Source organism: Larus michahellis, chromosome 4 (genome assembly GCF_964199755.1).
Source record: "Larus michahellis chromosome 4, bLarMic1.1, whole genome shotgun sequence".
NCBI lineage: Eukaryota > Metazoa > Chordata > Aves > Charadriiformes > Laridae > Larus > Larus michahellis.
Genome location: NC_133899.1, coordinates 52,277,941 through 52,305,896, shown reverse-complemented (window position 1 = coordinate 52,305,896; position 27,956 = coordinate 52,277,941). Strand labels below are relative to the sequence as shown.

General features: G+C 38.3%; 1 protein-coding gene across 22 annotated transcripts in view; it reads left to right on the top strand.

Annotated features, from left to right (window-relative positions):
- SIPA1L1 (signal induced proliferation associated 1 like 1) overlaps positions 1 to 27,956 on the top strand; it is a 219,458-nt gene that overhangs the window by 140,945 nt on the left and 50,557 nt on the right. For all 22 annotated transcript variants that reach the window (XM_074584794.1, XM_074584793.1, XM_074584792.1 and 19 more), the window contains 5 exons: positions 962 to 2,782; positions 11,575 to 11,705; positions 12,352 to 12,540; positions 19,911 to 20,085; positions 27,287 to 27,390. In XM_074584794.1, the coding sequence (XP_074440895.1) occupies positions 1,285 to 2,782; positions 11,575 to 11,705; positions 12,352 to 12,540; positions 19,911 to 20,085; positions 27,287 to 27,390 (2,097 nt within the window). In that variant the 5' untranslated portion in view covers positions 962 to 1,284. The remainder of the gene's footprint in view (positions 1 to 961; positions 2,783 to 11,574; positions 11,706 to 12,351; positions 12,541 to 19,910; positions 20,086 to 27,286; positions 27,391 to 27,956) is intronic.

The following is a 27,956-nucleotide window of genomic DNA, read 5'->3' as shown; positions in this document are numbered from 1 at the left end:
TGGCAAATATTTAAAGGCCACATTTTGTGTAATTGGTTCAGCCTTTGAAAATTATTAACTTCTTTGTGTTAAAGGACGTACACAGCAATGCAAGATTCTATCTTGACAGTCTCATGCTTTTGTCTTCTACCAGCAAGGAATGTTTTGTGGATTATTTTTTTTAGCTTCTCAAAGAGTAGTATACTAACTGCTTTGTAATCACTTCGGTACTGATGAGGTATGGGAAAGCATTTAATTTCCATGGCTTTGTAAAGCTGGATCATACAGGAGCTGTGGCAGACAGTGTTTTGTTAGCCAGGGAAGTAAATGGAACTTTTCGTCTCAAGTTATTTAAAAGTATGTGTTTATACATATTGTGAAATCTGGGCAGAGGGAATACGTACTTTCTGGACTATCCATCTAATCTGCAAATAAGGCTGTGCAAAACACAGAATAAATGTTACTGACAGCCATTCTCTCTATTATAATTTTGTAATCTTTTTGCTAATTAACTTCCTTCCTTTTTTTGTTAGCATATCATAGTTATTTACATTAATGGAGAAGTTGAATAGACATTGTTAATACCTAATTGCAACCAAGGATGTATGACCTTTAAATGGTAAATTCTTTAAAGCGTTTATAAACAAAATTTGGAGTCCTCATCTGGCTCCTCTATAGTTTCTACAGGAAATGTATGCTGTATGTGTCCTTCAGCTGAGGAAATTAGCTCCCTACTTACCTTTTGTAAAACTGTCCACTAACCTAACTAAAAAGTATTTTTTCAGAAGGCAAACCAACAATACCTAGAAAACTCTTCAGCACCATATAACACAGCTCTGCATTTTTGAGATGATGATCGACAAGATTTAAAAGCACGTTTGTTAGAAATATTAGTTCTGTGTAATTATTACTTTGATAGGTTCAGTTACAAAAAAATATATATGAAATGATTAATGCTTTTATCTCCCTCTTTCTCTTCTAGGCTTAAAAGAAGCATAAGCGATTGGATTACAACTCTGACATTTTGGAGCACAAGTGATGTTAAAACAATTTGAATGTATTGGAGCATGGCAGCTACTTAAAATGCAAAAGTTAAAGGAAATTATTGCTTATCAAAACCTACTGAATATCTGAATTTTCTAGACGTCCTGCATTTAACTGTGTCCTTAAATGTCCATGATCAAGATCTCATGCAACCATTGTATATTTTGGAGACTATTCTCCAAAAGAGAACTGTGCATTTAAAAAGCAGAAATGAGTGTGTGTTCTCTTGGAACTTACTAAGGTCGAACATACTGAAAGATCATGACCAGCTTGAAGCGGTCCCAGACCGAAAGGGCTGTTGCCACTGGGGTATCAGTCGGAACAGATGGCACCTCAAAAGTCCACTCGGATGACTTTTATATGAGGCGATTTAGGTCACAGAACGGCAGCTTAGGATCTGCAGTCATGGCGCCAGTTGGACCTCCTCGGAATGAAAGTTCCCATCATGTTACCTCTACCCCTGGAGTCCCTAAAATGGGGGTCAGGGCAAGGATTGCCGATTGGCCCCCAAGGAAGGAGAACATCAAGGAAGCAAGCAGATCTAGTCAAGATATTGAAACATCAAGTTGCCTTGACAGCATGTCTTCTAAAAGCAGTCCTGGGAGTCAGGGAAGCTCTGTTAACCTGAATGCTAGTGATTCCGTCATGTTAAAGAGCATCCAGAGCACACTTAAAAACAAGACCAGACAATCTGAGAATCTAGACTCCAGGTTTCTTACACCTGATGTCTATCCCAGTTCCCCAAGGAAAGCTCTTCGCAGAATAAGACAGCGCAGCAACAGTGACATTACCATAAGTGAGCTTGATGTGGATAGTTTTGATGAATGTATTTCACCCACTTTTAAATCTGGACCGTCTCTGCACAGGGAGTATGGCAGCACATCTTCCATAGATAAGCAGGGAACTTCAGGGGAAAGTTTTTTTGACTTACTGAAGGGCTATAAAGATGAAAAATCTGATCAGAGAAGCCCAGCCACATCTAAGCTCAGTGAACTCCTGATTGCCAGTGGAAGCAAGGGTTCAGAATTCTCTCTAGATGTGATAGATGGACCTATTACTCAAAGGGAAAACCTGAGACTCTTTAAGGAAAGGGAGAAGCCACTCAAGAGGCGCTCAAAATCAGAGACGGGAGATTCGTCCATTTTTCGTAAGCTGCGCAATGCCAAAGGTGAAGGGGAGCTTGGGAAGTCTTCAGATCTTGAAGATAACAGGTCAGAAGATAGCGTCAAGCCTTGGACTTGCCCAAAGTGTTTTGCTCATTATGATGTACAGAGTATTTTATTTGATTTAAATGAAGCAGCAATCAACAGGCATAATGTCATTAAAAGAAGGAACACAACCACAGGTGCATCTGCTGCTGCTGTCGCATCACTTGTCTCTGGCCCCTTGTCGCATTCTGCAAGTTTTAATTCTCCAATGGGCAGCACTGAAGACCTGAATTCAAAAGGAAGTCTCAATATGGACCAGGGGGATGATAAAAGCAATGAACTTGTGATGAGTTGTCCTTATTTTCGTAATGAAATTGGTGGGGAAGGGGAGAGGAAGATCAGCCTTTCCAAATCTAATTCAGGTTCCTTCAGTGGATGTGAAAGTGCCTCGTTTGAGTCGACTCTCAGTTCTCATTGCACAAATGCCGGAGTAGCAGTTCTGGAAGTTCCCAAGGAGAATCTGATTTTACATCTGGACAGAGTGAAAAGATACATTGTTGAACATGTAGACCTTGGTGCATATTACTATCGAAAATTCTTCTATCAGAAAGGTAGGTAAATTTTATTTCTCCTTGTGTTTTAGTAATGATTTTTTTGTTTTACCAACATACAAAATTCAGCTGATGTATAGTAGTATTTGCAAGAATTATGTATTTTTTTAATCATCAGTGCTTAAACATGGTAGATTTTACCAATCAGTACATGCTATGTCTAATGGTCTCTTGCGGTGTTGGAGTAAAAAGTTGTTGATGATTTTAGTACTGTTATACATAACAGTTAGCAGTGGCTACAAATCATAAATGTCTTGAGACACAGCTTTGGTGTCCATGGGAGTGAGGGGGGGGCTGGCATTTGAAAGATTGAAAAAAGGAAATAAAATCTTAAAATATGAGAACTTTCTTCCCTCCTCATCAAGACTTGATGTGCTGAGGATTTAATGGAATGTGCAGCTTGGAAAGTTAGCATTTACAATAATCTTTGGACATTTTAGTATCTTAATCATTCATTTCAAAACGGGGTGGGGGTGTACTTATTTTAAGTCAATAATATCATATAAATAAAGATGAAAATCTGTCTTCCTCACTATTTTCATTATAACCATCATTCTAGAAAGAAATGTCTGATTTGTTGGATTCTGCAGAAAGAAACTGTCACTATATACATAACTATACACACACACACACATATACGTTGCAATTACAACAGTGTATCTGGAAAACCAGAATACAGTTCTCCTATTACATGGTTCTACTGAAACCAAGGATTATAATTTGCATTGGAGGTATGCAGGAAAAAAACAAACAACCATACGCACACAAAAAAACCCAATCCAGATCAAAGATTTTTGACCTATAGAAGCAAGCGAAACTTAAACATTACCCAGATATCCCCCCCACCAAAATGATGCTGGCACTGCAAGATGCAGATCTCATTGTCTCTTCTTCCTGATTCTGAAAATGATCAAAAAGGAGTGCAGAGCAAAGTCCTTTAAAGTTTGAATTCTCTCTGCAGGATTGTGTGCCTTGCTGTGGTACCTCCCGATGGACAGGATTGGTCTAATGACTGACCTGAAGGGTGCTTGTTCCTTAGCTACCAATGGATCAGGATTGGGTTTCATCTCTTTAGTGAAAGCAGCTCAAAAGAGCTTGTTTCATACAGATTAATGCAACGGGGATGTCTGGTTAAAATAAGTCATAGTCAGTTCAAAAAAAACTTGTTACAGCTAATAATCTCATCTCCCATTTTTCCCCTTGCCTCAAAACATGTCCGTATCTTGCCACCTCTTCCCAGCATTGTCTCTTGGTTGGGTGGCTCTTATCACACCTGCAGTCTTTCTAGGGCTGAGAGGTAGCCATTGCTGCATGGTTTTTGAGAGTGCGGATCCACGTCCTTTGGAGAGAAAAGAGTGAGGAAAAATACTAGTTTTCTGAGAACAGTGAACCAGGTGCATAATATAGGATGAGGTACGTTTGGAGAGGAGAGCCTGAGATTAGAGACCTTTGCCTGTGATTACTTTCTTAACTCTCCCTCTGGAACGATTTGATTCCTTATCACTCTGGTGAGTTTTGCAATCGGCAACTAAAGGTGCAGTTTTGTGTTACAGCTGACCTGATTTAACAGCATTTCAGCACTAAAAGGGGAAGACTATTCCTCCCCCTTTCTTGTACCAGTTCTCTTGTTTTCTGAAATCTTGATAAGCCAGTTCAGTTCACTAACCAAGCAGAAATCTTGCCATCGCAATAAATTTGCTTTTCATTGCTTGGTTATTTCTCTGCAGTTTTAGTGGGTCAAATCAGCTTTCCTTGCAGTCAGAGAAGTGTCAAAGCCTAGTTTCAGGTAAGAAATGTGAATGAACAGCAGAAGAGGAAGGAGGTGTGAGCAACAGCGATTTATTAGTTTGGCGTATCCTTAAGGGAAACCAACTGTCATGCTACTACAGTGCCAGTCACCATTATATCTCCTTTTCTTTCTAGTCGTAATTAAGATGAAATAGAGAAAATTGACATAACCTAGTCCTAAGGGTATTGGTGAGGGGTAACCAGATATAAAAGTGTCAGTATGTGTGTGGAGTGGGTTTGGAGGGAGAGAAGAAGCTGTGATTATTTTTATTTTTCCTTAAGCCCTAAAACTGGATTTTAAATTCGCTGTGCTTGTGTTCAGTCCAGCAAGCGAGAGCCAGGGGCGTTGTTCCTACCAGAGGTTTTTGTCTGAAAAGAGGTATACTTCAGAAACCTCATCAGATGTGCCCAGACCCCACAGTTCTACAAGTACCAAACACATTTTGTTGGCCATCCGGCGTATCGTCTTTCCCCAAGCAAACGTGAGACTAATCTGAAGGAGATGGGATAGTGATAAAACTTAAAGCAGCATTATAGGGAAAAAAAAAATCAAGGCAGGCAGTTGTAAATGAAAGTTTTTATAACATGAAGCAAGTAATGATGCAGAAACTGCCTTATTTGAAGAGGAGGTTGAATCTTTGTGATGTTATGAATGGAATAGAAAGTAACGAAAGACAGTTTCAGTGGGATCAGCTAGTCAAGTCAGCAGGCCTCAGGTAGTTTTATAGTCTTAAAATTATGAAGCAGAGAATTCTGATTCAGCAACAATAACTTTTAAAGATCTCAAACAAGGAAAATCTCATAGAATTGGAGAACTACTGAAGTAATTCTAAAGCTTGTAACGAATAAAAAGCGATGACCCATAGAATTGTAATCCTTTAGTTTGTTTTCATTCTGACTTGAAATAAGAAGGCAGGTAATTTGGGACTATATCAATAAAGAACAGCCAGTTAAAAAACATTAATGATGCCAGTCAGCATGATTTAATGAAAAGTAGGTCTCCTCACAAAAAAAAGCCACACTATTAATCTTTCTTGTCTTAGAAAAAGAAGGAAAAAAGAATAAAAGTCATTGTATTGATATAGTTCTTTTTAATTTCTCCAGGGTAATTTGGTGAGATGCTGATGGTGACTTGACTGAAATCTTTAATTATATGGAATTAAAAATTTTTTTCCATCAGCTTGTCGAAGTGCTGCTTAAAAAAGAGAGCGTATCACTCTGGAGGAGCAGTTGATTCTCTGTCCCCCCAGTTGTGTCTGAGAATTGCAGTTCTCATGGAAAGAACCCAGAGCATCCGTTTAGCTTTGGTCATCAGCAGGCAGTAGTCGCTAACATCGTTACAATTTAGGAGAAATTTGAGTTACTGGCTTAGAATGAAAGACTTGACTGAGAAGTTAATAGTTTCCTGAGCTGGTTTTATAACAAATGAGCTGTAGGTCAGCTTTTCCTTAACAGTTGGCAGCCAATAAAAAAACCCGTTGCTCTTATGCTTTAAGTTGCTGCATATTCTATACCCAAATCACTACCTTTCAAGTATGTGGCTAGACTTACAGAAAACATACAGTTAGCAGTCTGGTCATGAGCAACAGTCTGAAGACATTATAGGACTAATGTGTAAAAATGCTGCTGTCTTGTTTCCGGAGAACTGCTGGGTAGAGTTTTCCAGTGCTGTAAATGCTGCGGTAGGATTAGAGGAAAATGCTTGATGCAGAGTTTCATTCTGAAGCTAAATGGGATTTTTACTTCTAGTCTGATTACACAAAATACATCAATTGAACATGATATCCAAAGGTAAATATCATAAAAACATAAAAAAACCCCTCCTTGCTCAAAATCAAGTGCATTTTCTTGGATTTCCTTTGCAAGGGAAACTTGTAAATATCTGCCAGGAAAATGAGTATTATCACTTAAATTCTTTCACTGGAAGTGTCTTTTGAATTATATGATAACTATTTAACTATTTTTAAAAGAATGTATAATCTGTTTTAATGACCAGGTGCAAGGAATTAATTATTTCCTTTTGGCATGGATTTACAAATTAATTTCTGGCTGTTGCTAGTTGTCTCCTGAATGTCTTTTAATGAAATAATTTTTCAACAGTAGTTTAAATGAAATACTGTCAAGCTTGAGAAGTGCTCATTTCAATGAGGTTCTGTGTGGGGTGGAGGAAAAAGCTGTCTTCTGTGCTATTCATGTTTGGAATAAAATTCGTGAATTATAGTTGTGAAGTAGCCCTTGTTTTTACAATAGAACTCTGAATTAACTACCTTTAGGTTGGATAATAAGCTTTGTGCACTTAAATCCTGCTACTGCTTTTCCTACTACAGGAAAGAGAAAATGATTGGAGGCAAGGAAATTCAGGATGTAGTGGAAAATCAGGTGGAGATGCAAGAAACTCTGTACCACAGGGAAAAATAGTCAGATAGGAGGGTATATACTGTAGGTTGCAGAATGAATACAGAGGTGGGGTAGAGGAGGAGAAAGAGAATAAAGGCGAAGGTGAAGAATGGATGACCCTGTAGTAAATGTGAATAGAGAAGAGGACAATGTGAATAGAAGAGAGGACTGCGGAGATGTACAGGAGAGCTAGAAAGACAACTGCCCAGTGTAGAGTGAAGGGAGAGAGGATAAAAGACACTTCCTATTAGCATAGAAGTGTAAAATTTCACACTTCTTAGTGCGTTTTTCAAAATGAGTAGGAGCTAGATAAAAAGCTTAATGAAATGATACAGAATTGCATGTGTATTTTCATGCAGCTTCAAATGATCCTCTTAACTATCTTTCCTAATTCTTTTTCCAGATGTAGAATAATTTATCCTCAGAAAAATCCCTGTCTGAATTGCCGGCTAGACTGGTTACAAGATACACACATTTTATCATTTGTGCAGTTTTCAGTACAGAAAACTAATGTAATTTTTGGACCCTCTTAGTATGTATTACCAGCGTATTTTCTTTCTTTAAAAGTTACATCAATGTTTTTAAGTCACTAAGCAGTTTAGTGTGGAGATGGCCAAGCTATCTCAGGTTGTGGAAGCTGCTTAATGTGCTCATAGAAAATTGATCTCACATTCTCAGTGATTGTGCATCTGCATTGACCATCTCTGCATAAACTGTTTGGTGAGCTATAAGCATTCTGAAAATAGCAAGTTACTTAATGGAGGGAGAAGAAAAGCTAGGGTGCTAATGGTTTGGGTTTTTAAACAACAGAAGATCTCCGTGGCTTTTACAGGGCTCGTATCAGTGGAGTAGTATAAAGATTTAATTAGGCTTATGTGGATGGTCTAACTTGTTCATAATTTCCCCACTCACGACTAACTCAGTCACCCAAAACTTACGCCAATATTTACAGGACATTCCACAAGATGTTAAAAGAATTTTGAATCTTAATTGCCTCTGTGCAGAGTATTGGCTTTTGGTGACTCGTGGAGGAATTTGGTAGAAGGCAAGCTGTATAAAGCTGTGAGCACGTTCCTTTTATGTCTTGTATGCTCTGAAATATTAAGTGGAAAACTTTGAGGAAAGAGTAATGAAATACCAGATACTGGGGAATAAAATAGAGCCCCCAAGGGCTTAAAGGGGTGGACAGCTGTGTGAAAGCAAAGGTGTGATTCTAGGGCACAAGTGAGCTCACAAGGAGAGAGCACCTACTTTAAAAGCATTTAGTGTGTTGGAGGAAAGTATAGCAAGAACCAGTAAGTATAATTTTAAAAAGAAATAGCAGAAAAAATGAGGCACTCAAATTTTTAACACTGCAAGTGATTATTCATTGTGAAAAATGACTGCCGTCGCTTTGGATGGCGTGTATTTCAATATCTATTTTTAGTATCTTTAAAGATGCAGTTCTTGATGATGATAATAAAATATTTCACTTTTTATCTCTATAGCTCATATTAGACTGCTCTTAAAGTTCTTGTTTTAAAGTTCTGATTTTAAGAATAACAAGTAATCAGAATACAGTTGTTCAGGCAGTATGGTTATGTTTCCTTTCAGGGCAGTTACATCTTTTTTTCATTCCACTGAATTTCACATTTCTTCTTTGAATTGTTGAATTTTCAGATAGCTCTAACTTTCTATTTTTGTGCATGTATAAATTCATATATGCAGATATGTAGCATATGGAAAGTGATGACATAGGACTTATTTTTCTTGTACAATGCTTGAATTCTGTTTTTCAACAGTTGCTCTTAAATTTTACTATCAGGTATTGTATGTTTGAATTCAGTTGTTGTCACTTGAGATACGTGCAACATATCCATTAGCAACTAAAGGAGGGCTAAGGAGAATCTCCATCCTGTATTGGATGTTGGGGGGAAGCATAGTGACCGAGGATGAGGAAAAGGCTGAGGTACTTAGTGCTGCCTTTGCCTCAGTCTTTAATAGTAAGATCGAGTATTCTCCCATTACCCAGCATCCTGAGCTGGGAGACAGGGAGCAGAATGAAGCCCCCATAATCCAAGGGGAAACAATTAAGGAAATGACCTGCTACACACACAAGTCTCTGGGGCCAGATGGGATCCAACCAAGGGTACTGAGGGATCTGGCGGAAGTGCTCACCAAGCCACTTTCTATCATTTATCAGCAGGTCCTGGCTAACTGAGGAGGTCCCAGTTGACTGGAAGTTAGCAAATGTGATGACTATCTACAAGAAGGGCAGGAAGGAGGATTGGGGAACTACAGGCCTGTCAGTCTGACCTCAGCACTGGGGAAGGTTCTGGAGCAGATCATCTGAGAACCATCATGTATAGGACAGCCAGGTGACCAGGCCCAGTCAGCATGGGTTTATGAAAGGCAGGTCCTGCTTGACTAACCTGATGTCGTTCTGTAACAAGGCGACCCACTTAGTGGATGAGGGAAAGACTGTGGATGTTGTCTACCTAGACTTTAGGAAAGCCTTTGACACCATTTCCCACAACATTCTCCTGGAGAAAACTGGCTGCTTATGTCTTGGATGGGTGTGCTCTTTGCTGGGTAAAAAAAAAATAAAAAATGGCTGGATGGCTGGGCCCAAAGAGTTGTGGTGAATGGAGTTAAATCCAGTTGGCGATCAGTCATAAGTGATGTTCCCGGGGGCTCAGTACTGGGGCCTATTCTGTTTAATATCTTTATCAACTTTATCAATGACCTGGACGAGGTGATTGAGTGCACCCTCAGTAAGTTTGCAGGTGACACCACAGTGGGCAGGAGTGTTGATCTGCTTGAGGGTAGGATGGCTCTGCAGCGGGATCTGGGCAGGGTGGATCGATGGGCCGAGGCCAGTGGTGTGAGGTTCAACAAGGCCAAGTGCTGGGTCCTGTACTTGGATCACCACAAACCCGTGCAACGCTACAGGCTTTGAAAAGTGTGTCTGGAAAGCTGCTTGGTGCAAAAGGACCTGGGGGATATCGGTCAACAGCTGGCCGAATATGAGCCAGCAGCGTGCCCAGATGGCCAAGAAATCCAATAGCATCCTGGCTTGTATTAGAAATAGCGTGGCCAGCAACACTCGGGAGTGATTGTACTGCCCTACTCAGCACTGGTGAAGCTGCGCCTTGAGTACTGTGTTCAGTTTTGGGCCCCTCACTACAGGGGTGACACTGAGGTACTGGAGCATGTTCGGAGAAGGGCAACAAAGCTGGTGAGGAGTCTAGAGAAGAAGTCCTATGAGAAGCAGCTGAGAGAACTGGGGCTGTTTAGCCTGGAGAAAAGGAGGCTGAGGGGAGACCTTGTCGCTTTCTACAACTACCTGAAAGGAGGTTGTAGCGAGGTGGGGGTTGGTCTCTTCTCCCAAGTAACAGGCAATAGGACAAGAAGAAATGGCCTCAAGTTGTGCCAGGGAAGATTTAGATTGGATATTAGGAAAAATTTCTTCACTGAAAGGGTTGTGAAGCATTGGAACAGGCTGCCCAGGGAAGTGGTTGAGTCACCATCCCTGGAGGTATTTAAAAAACTAGTAGATGTGGCACTTAAGAACATGGTTTAGTGGTGGACTTGGCAGTGCTAGGTTAACAGCTGGACTCGATGATCTTAAGGGTCTTTTCCAATCTAAACAATTCAATGATCCTAACTTTGTTTATATGTTGCTGCATTCATGGTAACGTACCTCTGTCATCAGTCAAGATAGTTCATAATACTCAGAAGGCTCAATAGAAGAGCCTTCAACACCAATCTCTTAAATCGTTAAGCTTTAATTTTTATAAATGCACTCTTCTAATATTTTTTCATGTAAAGCTTGGCTTCACATGTGTATAGTTAAACAAATATAAAGATGTATCTCAAATAATCTACTGTTGAGCTAGTGAGCAATTTCTCCAGCCCTGTATTCTCCTCTCTGCCATCGTCCCAATGAGGCTAGTTTTAGACTCAACTCTTAGCACTTTAAATTTAATCCTATGGTTCTTCAGTGCTTCACTGTTAAATATTTATGCTAGTCCCTATGTTTCTTGTGCTTTATTCTGTTTTTCTTTGGTACTATGCTTTGATTATTATTTTTTTTTTATTATGAACAAGTCTGTAACTTCTTTTTCAGCTTCGTCAGTTTTTCCCCTTTTATAATTGGGTAACTTGTTTGACTGTTTTTTGCTTTTTCTGTATAAAAGTAAATTACATCCTTTGCTAAGTACAATTGTTTGCCATTCCCATTTTAACTTAAGAGTGTTGAGTTTCCCACTTCGGTGCATTTGGCTTCCTTGTTTTTATTTCTAAGGGGGGGAAATTCATTGTACTCAATGTGAATGAAACAGATTTTGATATACAAGCCAATGTAAGAGGTGTATCCTGGTTTAGGTCTGTTTAAGCAGAGATGAAATGTTGGATTTCAGCCTTCTTGTATAAACAGAGCTCATTAGAGAGCTGAAGCACGAGAATGAAATCCTGGTACCACTGAAGACATGCTCTTACTGACCCTAGTTACGCGGGCAGTTTATTTCCAATATAACAACTAAGCATGAAAATACAGTTGAAGTGTAAAAGCTAAGATGGAGTTTTATCTCTTATTTCTGTGTTTATTTTTTTTTTTTGTATGCAAGAACACTGGAACTATTTTGGGGCAGATGAGAACCTGGGTCCAGTAGCTGTGAGTATAAGAAGAGAGAAGCCAGAGGAAATCAAAGAAAATGGACCTCAATACAACTACCGGATCATATTCAGAACCAGTGAGGTAAGCAGTTCAGGAATGATAGTAAAAAAAGCTAGAAGTCAGCAGGCAAAACCTGGTGGTATGTGTGGGTTTGTGTGCTTTTCAACATTAATAATAGATTTCTGTCTCCTCTACTACTCATAATCCAGGAATCTCCTGACAGAGTTATGCTGCATGTTTATATTACACAGAATACAAGTAAGCTTATCAGTGAGTGAGTTATTCCGTAACATCCAATACAGAGGAAACTGTGAAGGTTGTTTTGGTTAAAGCTTGAGAAACTTACAGGAGCTCTATTAGCTACAAGCAAACAAAGAGGAGGAAAACTACTTTCTCCACTCTTTTATGTGACAGCAGGTAGACCTGGGAAGCATGCTTTTATTACTTGGAAATGCTCTGCTAGAAATACTGTTGCTAATCTTCTCCAGGTATTAGTTTCCTCTAAAACTTAAATCTGTTAAATCATTTGAAATATTCTGACTACTCTTAGCTATCAGAGTGAGTGACATATTGCGTATCAGTGTGTTTCATGCAACATAAGTTACTTAATGTCATCAGTCTCTATTGAGAATTAGAAAAACAGGACGTTTTGCTCCACTGCTATTGCTAAGCAACCCTTTCTCAGTGCATAATTCAATATATAAGCTAGTTTTGTTTGTATGCTTAGCTTATGACATTAAGAGGCTCCGTGCTGGAAGATGCTATCCCTTCAACTGCAAAGCATTGCACAGCCAGGGGACTTCCCCTAAAAGAAGTGCTGGAATATGTGGTTCCTGAGCTGAATATCCATTGCCTAAGGCTGGCCTTCAACACTCCGAAAGTCACAGAACAGCTTATGAAGCTGGATGAACAAGGGGTAAGTGCAGAGTTACAGAACAAGACAGATTGCCGTAAACTGTCAGATTATTGCCATAAACTGCAAAATTGCCATTTAGTTTTAAGTGATTAGAGGCAGTCAATTAAAATGCCTCATTTAAACTAAAGCTTGTCATCTGTAGGAAGAGTTGTTGCATGTCTTTCCCCCAGGTTTTGCAGAATATTTGGTATATACATTTGGTATGTATGCAATCAAGTTAATTGGTCTAAGTAGTCTGAAGTTTTAGATTAATATTACGGCAATTGTCCATTCTGATTTACTTTAAAAGAGACTAAGTGATTGTTTTTCAAAGAGAGTTGGGGGAGGAGTGAGTTCTGTTCTGGTTGTTTTATTGCTATTATAATGAGACTAGAAATCTCCCATGTTACTATATGTTTTGTTGTAATATTGTATTGGCACAACCATTGCTAGGGTACTGCCTGTCTTTTTTTTCTTTCTTTTTTTTCTTTCTCCTTCCCCTGAAACCAAGCTACATCGCAAAATATTCTACGCCACTTCTTCATGCGAGCAGTTTTCAATTAGGTAATAGTCCCCTGGTGTCTTAAAGATGGAACCGAGGCTCTTTAGCTGTATAGCTTAGACTTATCAAAATATGAAAGACCATGAGTAAAGTGATAAAAAACTTTGACAGTGACACTTAACAGCTCTGAGTACTGAGACTCTCTTTCTCCTGGTCCTTTTTGCTTCTCGTGATCAGACTTTCCTGCATGGAATTAGTATCTATGTTATTATTTCTTCTTGCTGTCAATCTGACATTGCCATCATAAAATTGAAAAAGGTCTAATCATCATCTGCCTCACAAGGGAGAGCATGTAGCTATTCTGAACAGATTTATAAGTGATTATTATGAAGATTTTGTCAGCCTCCGTGTGGTTTGGTTGTTAAAATGGACAAGATAGAGAATCCCCAAATAAATACCTACCAGAAGCAAAACTTGAGCAAAACACCTTTTCCTCTAGTTAGTTTCAAACCTCATCTCTTTCACTAAGAACAAGATACAAGAGGATGAGGAAATGGGTAGCTGTGGCTATCACAGAGCATCCATGCTAACTGGGAATTGGTTATCTGTGGTCAGCCCAAGGTAGGTGCAGCCCAGTGTTGTCACCGACCACGACCAACGGTGGTGCCTGGCTAAGGGTATGAGAACAGGAGGAACATGGAGGGATGCTTTACTAGCTCCTGATAGCTTGTAGGCTTTTATAGGGCTCTCTATCCTACCCCTCTGCTTTACCAGCTTGATGAGTACTAGTTTAGTTAGTTGTCATGCAGAAGTTGTTCTGTACTTCTGGTCATGCTTTTGCCTTTCTCTGGAGCTTTCCAGTTCCCCTCCTCCTCTCCCACATCTATTTCAAAACAGTGCAGCTTTGAAAATGGGGAAAAAATTTGGTTTACTATGCTTTCTTATGCTTTCTTCTCTCTAATATTAACTGATACTTTTATTTCATTATGGCTACTACTGAACACTGAAAGTATCTTTTCGTGAGCACTTAAGATCTTGTTCCTTATGGGTGTCAGAACTCGTTGCTGTGGATACAAAGTTGGGTATCTTTGTACCACATAGATCACTTCAAGCTTTACTTGAATAGAGGTTCATCTGCCCAGTTATCCACCATCATAAATTCCTTTGGTAGCTCTCATAGCCAGTTGTCAACTCCAGTACTGTAGAGTAATAATTAGGTAACGTTAGCAAATTAGTTACCTTACTATTCATCTCATCTATCAGATTGCTAAAGCGTGTGTCGAATACTGTATATCCAAGTTCACGTTCCTGCCTTACTGTACTGATCATTTTCTTCAGCTCCTTTTTGGTTTTTAGCAAGTTACGCGTCTAAGTGAGCTCCTTTTCTGTACCCTGGCTATTCAGGGTTTTTAAGACTTTCTGAAGAGGAAACTTTGTTAAATGTCTCTTGGAAATTCAAGTATACTCTGTATCAGCTGTATCTCCTGCATGTGCTTATTGGCTCCCACAGAGAACAACACTGCGATGCGCTTGCAGACAGCAAGGTTGAGGAAGGGAGGTTTACCATATAGCCTGCTAAAAGAAGGACGGAATTTTTAGATGCTTATGCTTCTTACTATAACTATTCTCTTTCACATGATGAGATCCTAGTAAGTTGGAGGCCTGAGTGTTTTCCTTAGATGATTAGAGCAGTGATTCCAAATATGCACATATTCAGTATTTATGATTTGTTATCTGAGCCTAAACCTAATCTACCCTTCATCCAGAATCAACTTTATCAGGCACTTGAAGACTCAAGGATATCTTTCGGTCTCTTTCCAAAGTTGGAATTTAATTTAATATGGCTCCATAACTGAGCCTTTGGATTCAAGGATCGGTACTTTCCAGATATGCCCATTGAGAGTCTGCAAGTCCAATAGTGCTGATGGGAAGACTTTCACAAACAAACAAAAAAAAAATCTAGCAAAAAGTTCTAATTAAAGAAATAAATTCCAGAATTATTTCCAGTAAATACCTAATTTGAAAAGTAATTTAGTGTAACTTGCTTCAGAAGTCAGTTATGTCTAAAAAAGTGTGAGATTAAATTATGTTTATTTCATATCCTGTATGTCATTAAGCTCCCACAGCATAGCGTATAGTATGATTTTCTGTTACTACTTGAACTTTTGAAAATCATTAAGGACAAGTGATAGTTAAAATTGTATTATCTACATCAAAGTATTTTCTGGTTTTGTGTGGTAATGAAACAGTTTGACACTTCTAACAGAAAAAGATAAGCACACTCTGTACTAATTAGAAGCTGCATTTTTTTATCAATTCCAAGCTAACAGAAAAATTTGGGTAACAGCTGCTCCACTAATTAGGTATACAGAATGTTTATCACTTCTTGCTGAGTGTCGCACTGTTTGATTACTGCACAAACAGGTGCCTGTTTGATATAGCAAACAAGATGTTTTGTAAATTTAAGAGTTAAGATTATAAAGTGACCTTAGCCTGACTTAGCAGTTAAATTTCACCCAGTAGCCCCTTCAGTGAGCAAATTTGCGTGCACCAGTTTTGATTAAGATAGGCTCTCTTTTTATATATTTTGAGTGAGGTTTTAAAGCAGTTGGTTGTTTTCATATTTAAGAATTTGCAGTTCTTTATTTGAATTTATCTGCTTTCGACTTCCAGACTTCTGATATCTTTCTCTGTTACATCTTAAGAGTCATTATGGTGTGAGATTTTTTCCAGCAAAGGTTTTTGTATGCAGCAATTAAATCATCTGTTGGTCTTGTTTATGATAAACTAAACAGATTGCACTTTTCAAGTCTTTCACTGCAACATATTTTCTCTGAATTTCTTATCACTAATATGGCTGAGTTCTGTCTCTTGAACTTTTTCAATATCTGAATATGACATCTAGTGTCAGAATGGGAATATTTTTCTTGCCCCAATTTTGTACTGGTGTTGTATGTCAGGTTGCATGATCCTTACTTCCCCTTGGATTGCTAGAGTCACGGGAACATCTGCTGTTCTGTACATATGGCCCACATTGCTTGTCATCTAGCTGTTCTTTTATTGGCTTTATTAAAATGCATTCATCTGAATGGTTCTGTGTTAAAAAGCAATCCAATCATTCCGTAGGGCTGCGCTAGCTTCCTGGCTAATTACCATCTACTAATCTTTGCCTTGAATGCAGAGTTCATGGTAACTTACTTTGGGTTTACTTCCAAATATGATTTAAAAATTTGAATATCAGGGCAATTACTGATTTATTCCAGAAGAAGTTTATCTTTATGGCAATTCCTTATTCACAGAAATACTGCAAAACGTCAGTCAGTTTTTAATATAATTCCGTATTTATAATATGAACTTGCTGACTGGTTAAATCCAAGATGTGCTTTCTGCTGTCTTTCACTGAGTGCTAGACAAATACTTGGAGTGCGCTTTTCCCACATATAAATATGTAAATACTTTAAGATTATTAAAATGAAGCTGCTACTTTAGGAGTTTTACCACAGCAGAATTCATTCTTCAACTCCTTTTTTAGCTTTTACTTGGAGTTAATACACTTTTAAGGACCGTAGATTTATCAGAAGCAGGTGTAGTAATGGAGACTGCATGCCTTTCTTCCCTCGGATCCGCTTTTTTTGATTCAGGAACACCAGCTTGTGTTGTCCTTATGAAACTCTTTTTTTTGAAGTTCAGCAAATCTAAGAACACAGCTAGAAGGCATATCATGCTCTTTCTGTAGCCCTTATTTAGTTTCTTAGGCTGACATTTTTGAAGCAATAAGGGACAGTTGTTTGGTTGCTCGTGGATGCTGCAGATCCCATTTATGTTTATGCCCTTAAAAATACTTCCCCCACTCGAAGCTTAAATTGTGTAGGCATGCTCAGTGAGCATGTTTTTCTTTGTCCCAACTTAAGTTAAATTACTAGAAACTACTGTAATTAGCAGTGCAGCTAAAGCATTGTGGTCCCATGAAACATTTCGCTGGGAGTGGAAAGAGAGCATATCTGAGAAGTAAATGTTGCCGGAATGGTCCAAGAAGGGACCTGCTACTGATGATATGGGAAGTGATGGCAGTTGTTCTGGCAGAAGCAGCAGCAGTGCTACCTCTTGCCACCCGTCCTCGCTCCCCTCCTCTCTCCTCCCTTCCCACGTGTCACCAGTAGCTGGTCCAGGTTCTCTGTAGAGCACATAGCCTGTTGGCCAAGTTTGGCTTCTGTGAGGCAATCAGCTTGCAGTGAGTGGGATCATGTAGTTTGCTAGCTAAGCAGAGATCGTAAAAATGTACCTGCAAATCCCATGTAGCTCCTGTGATTCCAGAAAAAATTTAAATCTTAATTAAACAGTTATCATGCAGAATATATCACCACAAAAAAAAAAGCATGTGCCATCCATCTGTGTCGGGATTGTTTTGAGCATTGTGTACACTGACGGTTGTTTTGAACTTTAGTTTGGTTTTTTTTTTTTAGTGAATAGGGAGTTGAAATAAATAATCGTAATAATAAAATTGTAACATTAATTTGTATGTGCTTGGTATTTGTTTTAACAATAAATGTCTTTGCTTCAAGTCTTAATATCTTGGTGCTCAAATTATGCAGTGTTCATTCTTCAAGGTGAATATTTTTGGTTGGGTCTGTAGTGCTGAAAGAGCATATTTCCTTTATAGTTACACAGAAAACATTTAAAATAGTTAACAATGAGAGAAAAGGAAATAGAAACATGACTTCAAGGCAAAAAATTGATAATTTTTTTTAATCAGTATTATTCCTTTCAGTTGCAATTTTGGAAGTTGGCCTGTGAATGTTTCTTTTTGATAAGAAATATATTGAGATGAGGACAGTCTGGGAGAGTTTGGGTTGTTCAGCCTGGAGAAGAGAAGGCTCCAGGGAGACCTTATAGCAGCCTTTCAGTACTTAAGGGGGGCCTACAGGAAAGATGGGGAGGGAACTCTTTATGAGGGAGTGTAGCGATAGGATTGAGGGGTAACAGTTTTAAACTGAAAGAGGGAAGATTTAGGTTAGATATTAGGAAGAAATTCTTTACTGTGAGGGTGGTGAGACACTAGAACAGGTTGCCCAGGGAAGTTGTAGATGCCCCATCCCTGGAAGTGTTCAAGGCCAGGCTGGATGGGGCTTTGAGCAGCCTGGTCTAGTGGGAGGTGTCCCTGCCCATGGCAGGGGGGTTGGAACTAGATGATCTTTAAGGTTCCTTCCAACCCAAACCATTCTGTGATTCTATGCTGTAGATACGATATTTTATCATAAGAAATTTGGACATATTTAGAAGATGCAAGTCAGGTAGTTGTGTCAGATGATAAAATGGGGGACGTTATGGAGGGTAAAAAAGACACAACCTAGAACTGTGAATCATTACATGTGCTTAACTTCTTCAGTGTGAGTAATCAAGCCGGGTTGATCTTTACCCTTCTTTTTTCCCTCTTTATTTTCCTACTACTAATACTTTATCCCTTGCGTCACTGATCCTTGGTAGTAAAAGAAAAATACAGTAAAGCTGCAAAAATACAGTAAAGTTCCAAAAGTGGTCCTAGTGACAGAGTAGGACCACTTTTAAGGGCTTTTATATTATCTCACTGTAAATATAATAAGTTGAAGTTAATGCATTTCAGTTTAATTAAGTGTGTCATTCCAGCAACTTTCAAAACTTTTTGTGTCACAGCCTGTGACAGAAGCTTTGAGAGCAAATCAGAGTATATTCAGATCACTCTGTTTCCAGTGCCTTTGCAAATAACTGTTTTCACTTCCTGATAAACTGTAGCTCAAACTTGTACATCTCATGCCAGTTTTGATAGATTTTCTTGTGATTTTGCTTTGTCGGATCTGCTTGATATTTATTTAAAATGGAGCCTCTGCAGAAATTCGTGCATGGGAGGGAAGATTATTTACCCTGCAATAAGTATGCATTTTTACTAGATGAATTACATGCATAAACTCCAAGGCTCTCCTTTGCGCTCTGGCAGTCAGAGTTCCTGCCTATGAAATTGGTTTTGGAGATGGCAGTAAATGGCTGTGGGTGCTGCTTTCTTCCCTTCTGTAACTTCTGTGGTCTAGACATAAAGGGCACAGATGTGGTCCTTTTGTGTGTGCATCAATTTGGAATTGGCGCGAATAGTTTGCTCTGAAGAATCACAATTATGGTTGTGTAAAAAATTACTTTATTGAAATCTACAGTTTCTGCTGTTTTAGGAACGTCAAACACCAAATTAGAGGAAAAATGAAACCAAAAAGCACAGATATGTTTGAAAGTCTATGGTGGTATATAGTATCTTCAAAGTATTCCCAGGTTTTCTCAATTTAGCTGTTTTCTTCGTTACTGCATTTTTAAGTCAGAGAAGGCCAACTGAATGCCATGGACTCTTCCAACATTGCTAACAGATGAATGCACTGATAGGTGAATAATCTTTATCTTCTTTTTGAAGTGAGGGAATGTTAGTTTTGTCACTTACTATGGAAATGAGCACATGCTGTGCCCTATCCTTCTGCATGGAAGGTTTAGTATAGGATAGCAACCATGGAACCAGCCTGAGAGTTGAGTTCCTGATGTTTCTCAGCCAACACTTGTCACGTGGCTCAGTGTAAGACGTTCATCATTTGCCTGCTGCAGTGTTGTCCTCCTGAAAATCAGGCACACTAATGTATGTTTCAGTTCAGGAAGCATTTTGACATCTTCAGATTAAATATGCCATCATCGAGGCAATTACGGTGTAAAACAATGAGAGTATTTGGAACTAGACTAACATTTTAAATTAGACTGGTAATTAGGTGGGGTTTTTGCTTTGTGAATTATGGGTTTAATAAAAACTCTGAAGTGAATTCAATAAATAAGTTGCTGCATCACTTGGTGTACATATAACATTTTCATCTTTTTCCCTTTGCAGTTAAGTTACCAGCTTAAGGTGGGTATCATGTACTGCAAAGCTGGGCAAAGCACAGAAGAGGAAATGTATAATAATGAATCAGCAGGTCCAGCCTTTGAGGAGTTTCTTCAGCTCTTGGGAGAACGGGTTCGACTCAAGGGATTTGAAAAGTATCGTGCTCAGCTGGATACAAAGAGTAAGGCTTTTTCATTTGTTTTCCCATAAGTGAACAAAATGCATCATATGGTTGCTAACTGACATTTTGTAGAGAGGTCTTAAAAATCACCACTTTGCTATAGGAAGGCAGTTGCTCAATATTGGAAGTGAAAGCAGAGCAAGTATGTAATTTGACCCATACCCATATGGTCTTTCAACCCTGATACTTACTGGATTTTTGTACTAATTTGTTAGGAAATTATCACCAAAGCTGCAATAAGAAACCAGTAACTATGGAATCATTATCAGCATTGCAAATCCATCATGAGAGTAATCAATGCAGTTGGTATGTCATAATTTTTTTTAATGATATGCTAATAGGCAGCCTCAAGAAAAGTTTTGAGAACCCATCTATGTAACTCCACCTTGACAAGTTGATCAGGTGCTTTTCTGCTGTATCTCTTGCACGTAGTTTTTCTTCTAGGCAGTTTTGTCTTATTCCTGCTATCAAATGTATTCCGCCCTCGGTGATTTTTCTTTTGAGTTATGGAAATTAAACTGGTTTTGGCAGTTATATTATCAGCTTTAACAGTAAAACATATTGCAAAAAAAAATCCAGTGGAAAAGATGATCTTGGATGACAGTATCTATAAAAGAAATTCCCTACTTTTGGACTCAAGCTTGTGAAATACCTGTTTGTCAGCTAGTGCATGCTATATTCAATTTGTAAATCTATTTAAAAATACTCAGAGGAAAATTTTGGCCTTTTCTTTGAGTATTGGAACTAACCAATTCCTATGGAAATCTTTTGTTATTTTGCCCACTTGCAGCAAAGGAAATTAAACAAGGAGTCGATTCATGAAAGCTGAAAAGCATTCATCTGCTTCAGTGCAGCAAAAACTGTGCTCTTGTCATGAATCTCCTATCACAAGTACAGTAACTTGCTGTGCTTTAGTGCTCTGCCATTCTGCCTTGTGTCCTGATTCTTACAGGGATCACATTGCCATCTCCTCAGGCTGTCTTGATCAGCCTAATCATGACTCCTTAGAGGGTCATAAAACTTCCTGTGGTTTTAAACCTAAATGAATACCTATTTCACACACATTTACCATTGAGACAGCTTTCTTTTAGTTGCAATACTTATATTCTCTCTGTTGTGGTTATTCCCTTGAGTGCATGCACACACAGCAGTTGTGTCTCCTCTGATGTTACCCTTAATAAGCCAAGTCTCTCTTATTGGTATGGGAGACGTGGATTTCTCTGCTCCCGCTCTCCCCCCGCAGTATTACCTGGTAACCTTCCTATGCACTCGTCCAAGTTTGAATTCAGTCTCCTTAATTTTAGTCGCTAGGATTATATACATGATTCCAGATGAGATGCAGGCAGTTTCTTGCTGTAGCATTTCCTTGCCTGTACTGGAATTACACAAATTGTCAGGCTGGGTTTTCCTTTTCTGCAGCTCCAAAGCATTATTTTATCAGTTGTAAAAATAAGCTAGGTCAAAAATCAAATGTGTATGGAAAACAGATAAAGTATTTGTTATTTCATAGCCTCTGGTTTTATATTTTGACCTCCTTGTTACTTTCAGTAGTTAAAGTAAAATCCTCTGTTCCCTTTCTTCTGGTTTAGGTATTTAAGACATCTGAAAAAAAAAGCCTCTTTTGGTGTCAGTCCACACATGCTGGTTTCTAGTACATGTAAATGCTGTATGATTAAGAGTTGACTCATCTGCTCAGATATGCCGATGAAAGCTGTAACTGTGTCTTAAGCTCATTTGAAATTTTCTTTTAAAGAGCAGAATTTTCCAGTAATGTTTGAGTTCCTTCTTGTTGCTTCTGACTCAGGGAGAGAATTTTGTCAGGTTTTGATTTTATGTACTATCAATGTAGCAGCTTTTGAATGGACACGTATGTAAATTTTTAATTGCCTGAATCTCTCTTGGTTTTAAGAGTTGTCTTCTGGTAATGAAGGTTTTCTACTCCATGTTGAGAGCTGATGTGTCTTTCACATTGCCCAGTAGACCTACCAGCTCCATTCTGTATTTAAAAATACAAAAAATAGAGAAGCTTTACAAGAGGAAGGGGGAATGCTCTGAGTGGAAACTGCTTCTTTCACAAAGGGTTTCCTACATTTTCTTTCATTCAAGGTTTACAGTCTCACATGCCTGGGACCTCATCAGTTTGAACTGTTTAGGAACTCCTACATTGTCTGAAGTTTTTTGGGTTATGTTGTCTGCAGGCTCACTGAGGAAACACGTGGCTACACAGCATAAATGAGTTCTTTAACAAGCAGGTTTAGACAGCAGCAAATGTGAACAATGGCAACAAACTTTTATAATATAGCTTGACGGTGCTATGTTTTCCTTTCTGCCAGTACGCAAAGCACAGACTGGAAGTGGTGGAAGAGAACGTGTTGTTTTGGGGGTACAACACTAAGCTCTTTGGATAGCTACATTCAGAAACCCTTATTGCATATTCTGCATAGGAAATGGCAAAAAAATAAAAAAAGCCACCTTGAGGTGGGCAAAATGCCAGACCAGAGATGGCTGCAAGGGCTGCATCTTTGTTATGGGGAATATGTGAACGGTAGAATACAGACAGGTGGTACATCTTCAATAGCTACCCGAAGTAATCAGTCAGTCCTTTCTGCCTTGGCCCTAACACAAAAAGGCCTGCAAAGGGAGGAGGTTGTGGTTTTTACCATGAATTAGGTTTATAGGGTTTTGTTGAAACAGCTAGGTCTACAGCTAGGAAGCGAGCTTCTCCCTTTTCCAGCTCTCTGCTCTTCTGTTGCTAGAGGTCACTGTCATGAAATAGTTCGTGTGGTCTCATTACTTGGGAAATGTTCCTGCATAAAAATTCTGTTTAATGTCAGTACAGTTGATTGCAAAGATGCTCTTAAAAACAAATGTCTATTCATTAACTTGCAAGAAAGGTCAGAGCTATGTAGGCTATTTTGCTCGTTCCTGTAGCTTTGGCAATACTTTGCAACTTATGAAAAGCAGATGCGTGATGTAACACACGATGGAAGATTTTCTCAGTGTGGAGGAAAGCTGATTTGTGTATGTACTCTGGAAATTTTCACAAGATGTTCTTAATTTATGCAAAGTTAGAAAAGTAAAGTTACTCTAGCAAAATGCAGTTTCAGAACAGTTGTTGTTCTTAGAAATTTTTAGAATTAGGGACCTAATTGGTAAGTATCCGTAACAGAGCCAGTTTTTAAAAAGAGGAATCTCATGCATCCTATTAACTGAAAGCCTATTTAAGTATATTGGATCCTTCAAGGGCTTTAGCTTTGGATCTTTGCCAGCGCCACTGTGGAAAAGAGCTGCTACTTTTAAAGTTTGTTTGTATATTTCTAGAATTACCAGAGGGGAAGCAGTCTATCTCCTGGCAGCCTGCAGACTTTGGATAGGAAACAGACCTTGAAAATGTCATCTATCCTACGGTTGCTAGGAAGTTTATGGGCATCACTTTAAAGTAATAAACATCACAGTAATCTTTCAAATTATAACTTCAGTCATTTTACTTTATTTTCTAATTGTAATGCATGCTCTATTTCTCTCCCCCTCATTTAGTCTTGTTTCTCAATATTTTAGATTGGTAAATGGGATCAGCTGGGTAATGCTACGCCTGGTAACCTGGCATGTGTGTCCACAGAGTGGTTGGCGCAGGAAATGAAGGAGATTGATTAATGGGAGTTGTAGGAGTTTATGAACTATCTATTTGATGAGATTATAAACTTAGCTAATAATGGTAGGTTTCTGTATTAGATGTTTATACTGCATGACATTTGGTTAAGACATGCAAAGAACATAAAAACAGCACAAAAGATATATAGATTAAAAATTTAGGGAATTAATGGACTTCAAATTGACTTTTCATTTAGGGGTTTTTAGTAAACCCCAACGTTTCTAATGAAATAATACAGATCGATTACCTTCTTAACTTGTACTATTTAACATCTTTTCAACTACGTGGAAGCTGCTGGGTCTCAGACATTTGCAGGGACACCAGTGGCCAAAGAAGGTCAGAGGTTCCTTGATTGCTTAAGAAGCAGAAATAAAGGATTCTGTCCTTAGGAAATAGTGTCGTAAAAGAACTTGGGTACTACAGAAGTTGAACATGAGTGCTTGGCGTAATCCGTGTGTATAACAGAAAGGAGTGCAGGTTTGACAGGTGCTGAATTTGGGCCAATAACTAGGAGAAACTAGAAGTAAGGCAGGGCATTTTAACAGCCAAGGTAGATGGGAACAACATTAAGCTCTGAAACAACTTCTTCTTGTGCCTTTAATTGCAAGCACTGCTGCAATTTTTAGCAATGGCTGTTCCTTCTCCTGCCTCATTAGTATTGTTTATTTTATCATTTATTTATTCCCCTTTGAAACAGTGAGTTAGATTTTCTACTCGTACTGCTTTTTATACAGTTTTCTAGTGCAGAGGTTTTAAAAGCTGCCATAGAAGCAGGCTGACACTGAAGTCCTGTGGCTTCAGTGAGGTCAATTTATCAGCAGTACGCTGTTGGCATTGGTCACAGTTTTGAGTGCTGTTGGTGTTGGAAAAAACACTTAAATGGGAGTCTGTTAAGACAGGCCTTGTGAAGATAACTGAGAAACATTGGAAGGAGAGAAGAATAAGGTGGATTTTTAAAGGTGAATAAGGATGGAAGGAAAAGAAGATCAGACAAGTCCTCAGCAAAGTACCAAAGTCCAGTAATGGGACAAGACTGAGAAGGCAGCATCCATAGGTATGCCATAAGCTGATGGGGGGAGGCGGGGATGTCTTCAGTGTGAAAAGGTGCTAATGAATTTGTAGCTCCCTCAGGCCTCCATTAAATACAAGCAAATCAAAGTAGATTGCAGTGCTAGTTTACAGTTCTGACCTTGAAATGATGGATACTACTCCAGTGCACAGTCTTGGCTTTTACTGCAATGGCAGTGATTTGATTTAAAGCAAACACCTGTAATTATTGTGTTGTACTTCAGAAAAAGTATTCTGGACTTGTAAGAACAAAGAAATCTGAATGATGAGAAAGATACGCACTCCATAATGGTTACAGGCTTCTCTTTGTAGTTGAATTTGAATAACAGGTATTTAACCTGTGAAGTACTTGTAAATAGTTGGAACCATTAAATGTGTCACTTGGATTGTAGCCTTATTACTTAGTCTGCAGAACCAGTGCTGTTCTGAGAAAGAGCTCTTTCTGCCTGAAATGAAGTCTGTCCAGGAAAGCTGAAAGTTTGGCTTAAATGCATAGGTGTTGTTTTGGCATATTATTTGTCAGAATTGCTTTATTCTTTTCCTCTTCCCCCCCAACCCCATTTGGCCCCCTTCCCCTCTTTTGGGGCCTTCCTTCCCCTGTCTGTCTTCTTACCCACTTCCCTTTATTTTTTGCACCTGCTCCCCCTTTCCAGTTCTTTGTAATATTTTTGTATGCTCTGTTGATGAAAGATGATGTACAAATTACCATATTTAGTTAGACCCAAAAAAGCCAGTTTGTTGATGTTTAGGGGACTTCCAGGTGCATCTGCCTCCTTCAGTGTGCGTTGGAATGATCAGACAGACAGTAGAGTGCAAGATGAAATTATTCCCTTTCAGCTGTCGCGCTGTTGTAATTAGTGTTAAAAGGAAAATATTTAGCAGTTAGCTAGTTTTTCATAAGGGCAATGTCGAGTGCTAGAAAAGAGAGCCCAGTCTCCTTGAAACACTAACTGAATTTTTTTTTTCTTACAAAATTCTAGGAATCTCCCTGCCCCCCACCTTATTCCCATTCTGTTTTATATAGATGATTTGGAAATGCAGAATCTCTATTCAGCTGTAATGTAGGAAACTTTCCATTTCATTTTGTGGATGGTGTTGTGGTTTTTCATTTACAGCAAAGCTACCTCAATTCAATGATTCTGAATTTGACAGAAAATGAAAACTTCTTGTCAAAGCTAATACCCAAAATCTGAGTAAATAAATTGTGTATTTATGTTATTGTAAATGCCTCATGAATCTCTAAGCTATTATCTCCTTAGTAACAGGATCTCTCTGCTAATAAAAAATGCCAAGGTGTAGTATTTAACAGCTTTTTAAAATATATTGCTATAAATAGCTGGATTATATAATATAGTAGCATGTTTATATAACTTCAAATAACCAGGATGCTTTTTTCCATATATAAATTTTGTTAGTTTTAAAATTCTGTTTGAAACCGGGCTTTTTGCACTGTGGACAGCAGTTATATTTAATAGAATATATTCGCTATTTCAGCTTTAAATGCATTACTACTTAAATTAATGGAACATTTTTCAAGGTCTCTTTTTTTTTGAGAGAGAGAGAGAAAAAAAGTAAAAACAGAAGTTCCCAATTTGTCTGTAATCAAGTGTTGTCTTCATCCAACACTTTAATAATATCCCCTCTTCTTTTTTTCTTTCTAAACTTCATAATCCTAGTTTTTATCATTTTCTCTCCACATGGAAGTCTCTCCATCCACGTATAATTATTTTTGTGGCCTGTTTCTGGATCCCTTCTCTTTCTTCTATAACTTTTAAAATAGGGTGGCCAGAACCCAAAACAGGTGAGAGTACCTTTGATTAATATACTAGCATCATAATGTCATTGTTGTGGGCTTTTTCCATCCTCAGCTGTAAGCATGCCACCATCCTCTTCGGGTTTTTGACTGCACCTATCCATAAAGCACCTGTTTAAGTGAAGGTTTTATCTGACTTTGTTACAGTTAATTTAGAGTCCTGATATTTATGTTTAAAAGAAGCTATTCTGTTCTTTCATATATATTGTGGGTTATGTGTCCATTGATACTTAATTATGCATGGTATTCATTTGCAGTATCTGCCTTCCTTCCTTTCTGAAGTCCTTTTCACATTCCTTCCGGTTCAGTTTCATTCCGGTTAGCCTGAGATATTGGGTGGTGTCTGAAAATTACTTCAGACTTTGTTACCACTTTTCATGCTTAAATAGGCTTTCTTCAGGGTTTTCTGGTATAAATTCCCTATTTCTAACAAGTTCGTCATTGGGAAAAGTACGCAAAATTATATATGCCATCTATATATGTTGTTTGCTTTGGCAGGTGAATGAACTCCAGGTAAGTTTTTACTTGCTGACATTTCAGCTAGGATCAAGGATGAGTAGGAATTCTTGTCTTGCCTGATGATTTTCTTTGATAATAACAAAAATTTGTTTTAAAACTTTTATTTTCAACGATGCTTTTGTTCTTTCTTTTTTTTTTTTTAACTGAAGCTGATTCAACGGGTACTCACTCTCTGTACACAACGTACAAGGACTATGAAATTATGTTCCACGTTTCCACTATGTTGCCATATACTCCAAACAACAAGCAACAGGTAAGGTGGACCATGCCTACTTAAAATTAATTTTTCCTCCATCTCAAAAGTAGCCGAACTTTTAAAAATGTAGGACAACTTTTACTTGTTACTAGTGAAGAAATAATTAAATAGAAGACAGTCCTATGGAGAAAAATCTGCCTGTGATGTACCTACAATGAGCTGATTTGCTCATTTTCCTGACACGGAGAGGGCTAGTTTCACTTTTGATACTTCTGATTTTTAAAGTGTTTAATGTGAATACTGTGCAATAATGTCAGTAATACGTCTGTGTTACATAAATAGGAGTTCATGTCTTATGTCAACAGGATCATAGTGCGTTTGATGTGATTTTTCAACCTTCTGCAGCAAAATCCGTTGCACTTTAAGGATTAAATTCAGCCTGAAATTTATTAGGTGAATAACTGACATTCCGGTACTTGTCATATAAATCTTCAACTGATTCAGTTTCCAGCTTGAAGGATTTGGAATAAAAAAAAATGAACAATAGTAATTTATAATAATGACAAATAAATAACTGAAAATTGTGAAAAGGCTGTGTTTTAACCTATGAATCTCTTTTTCTG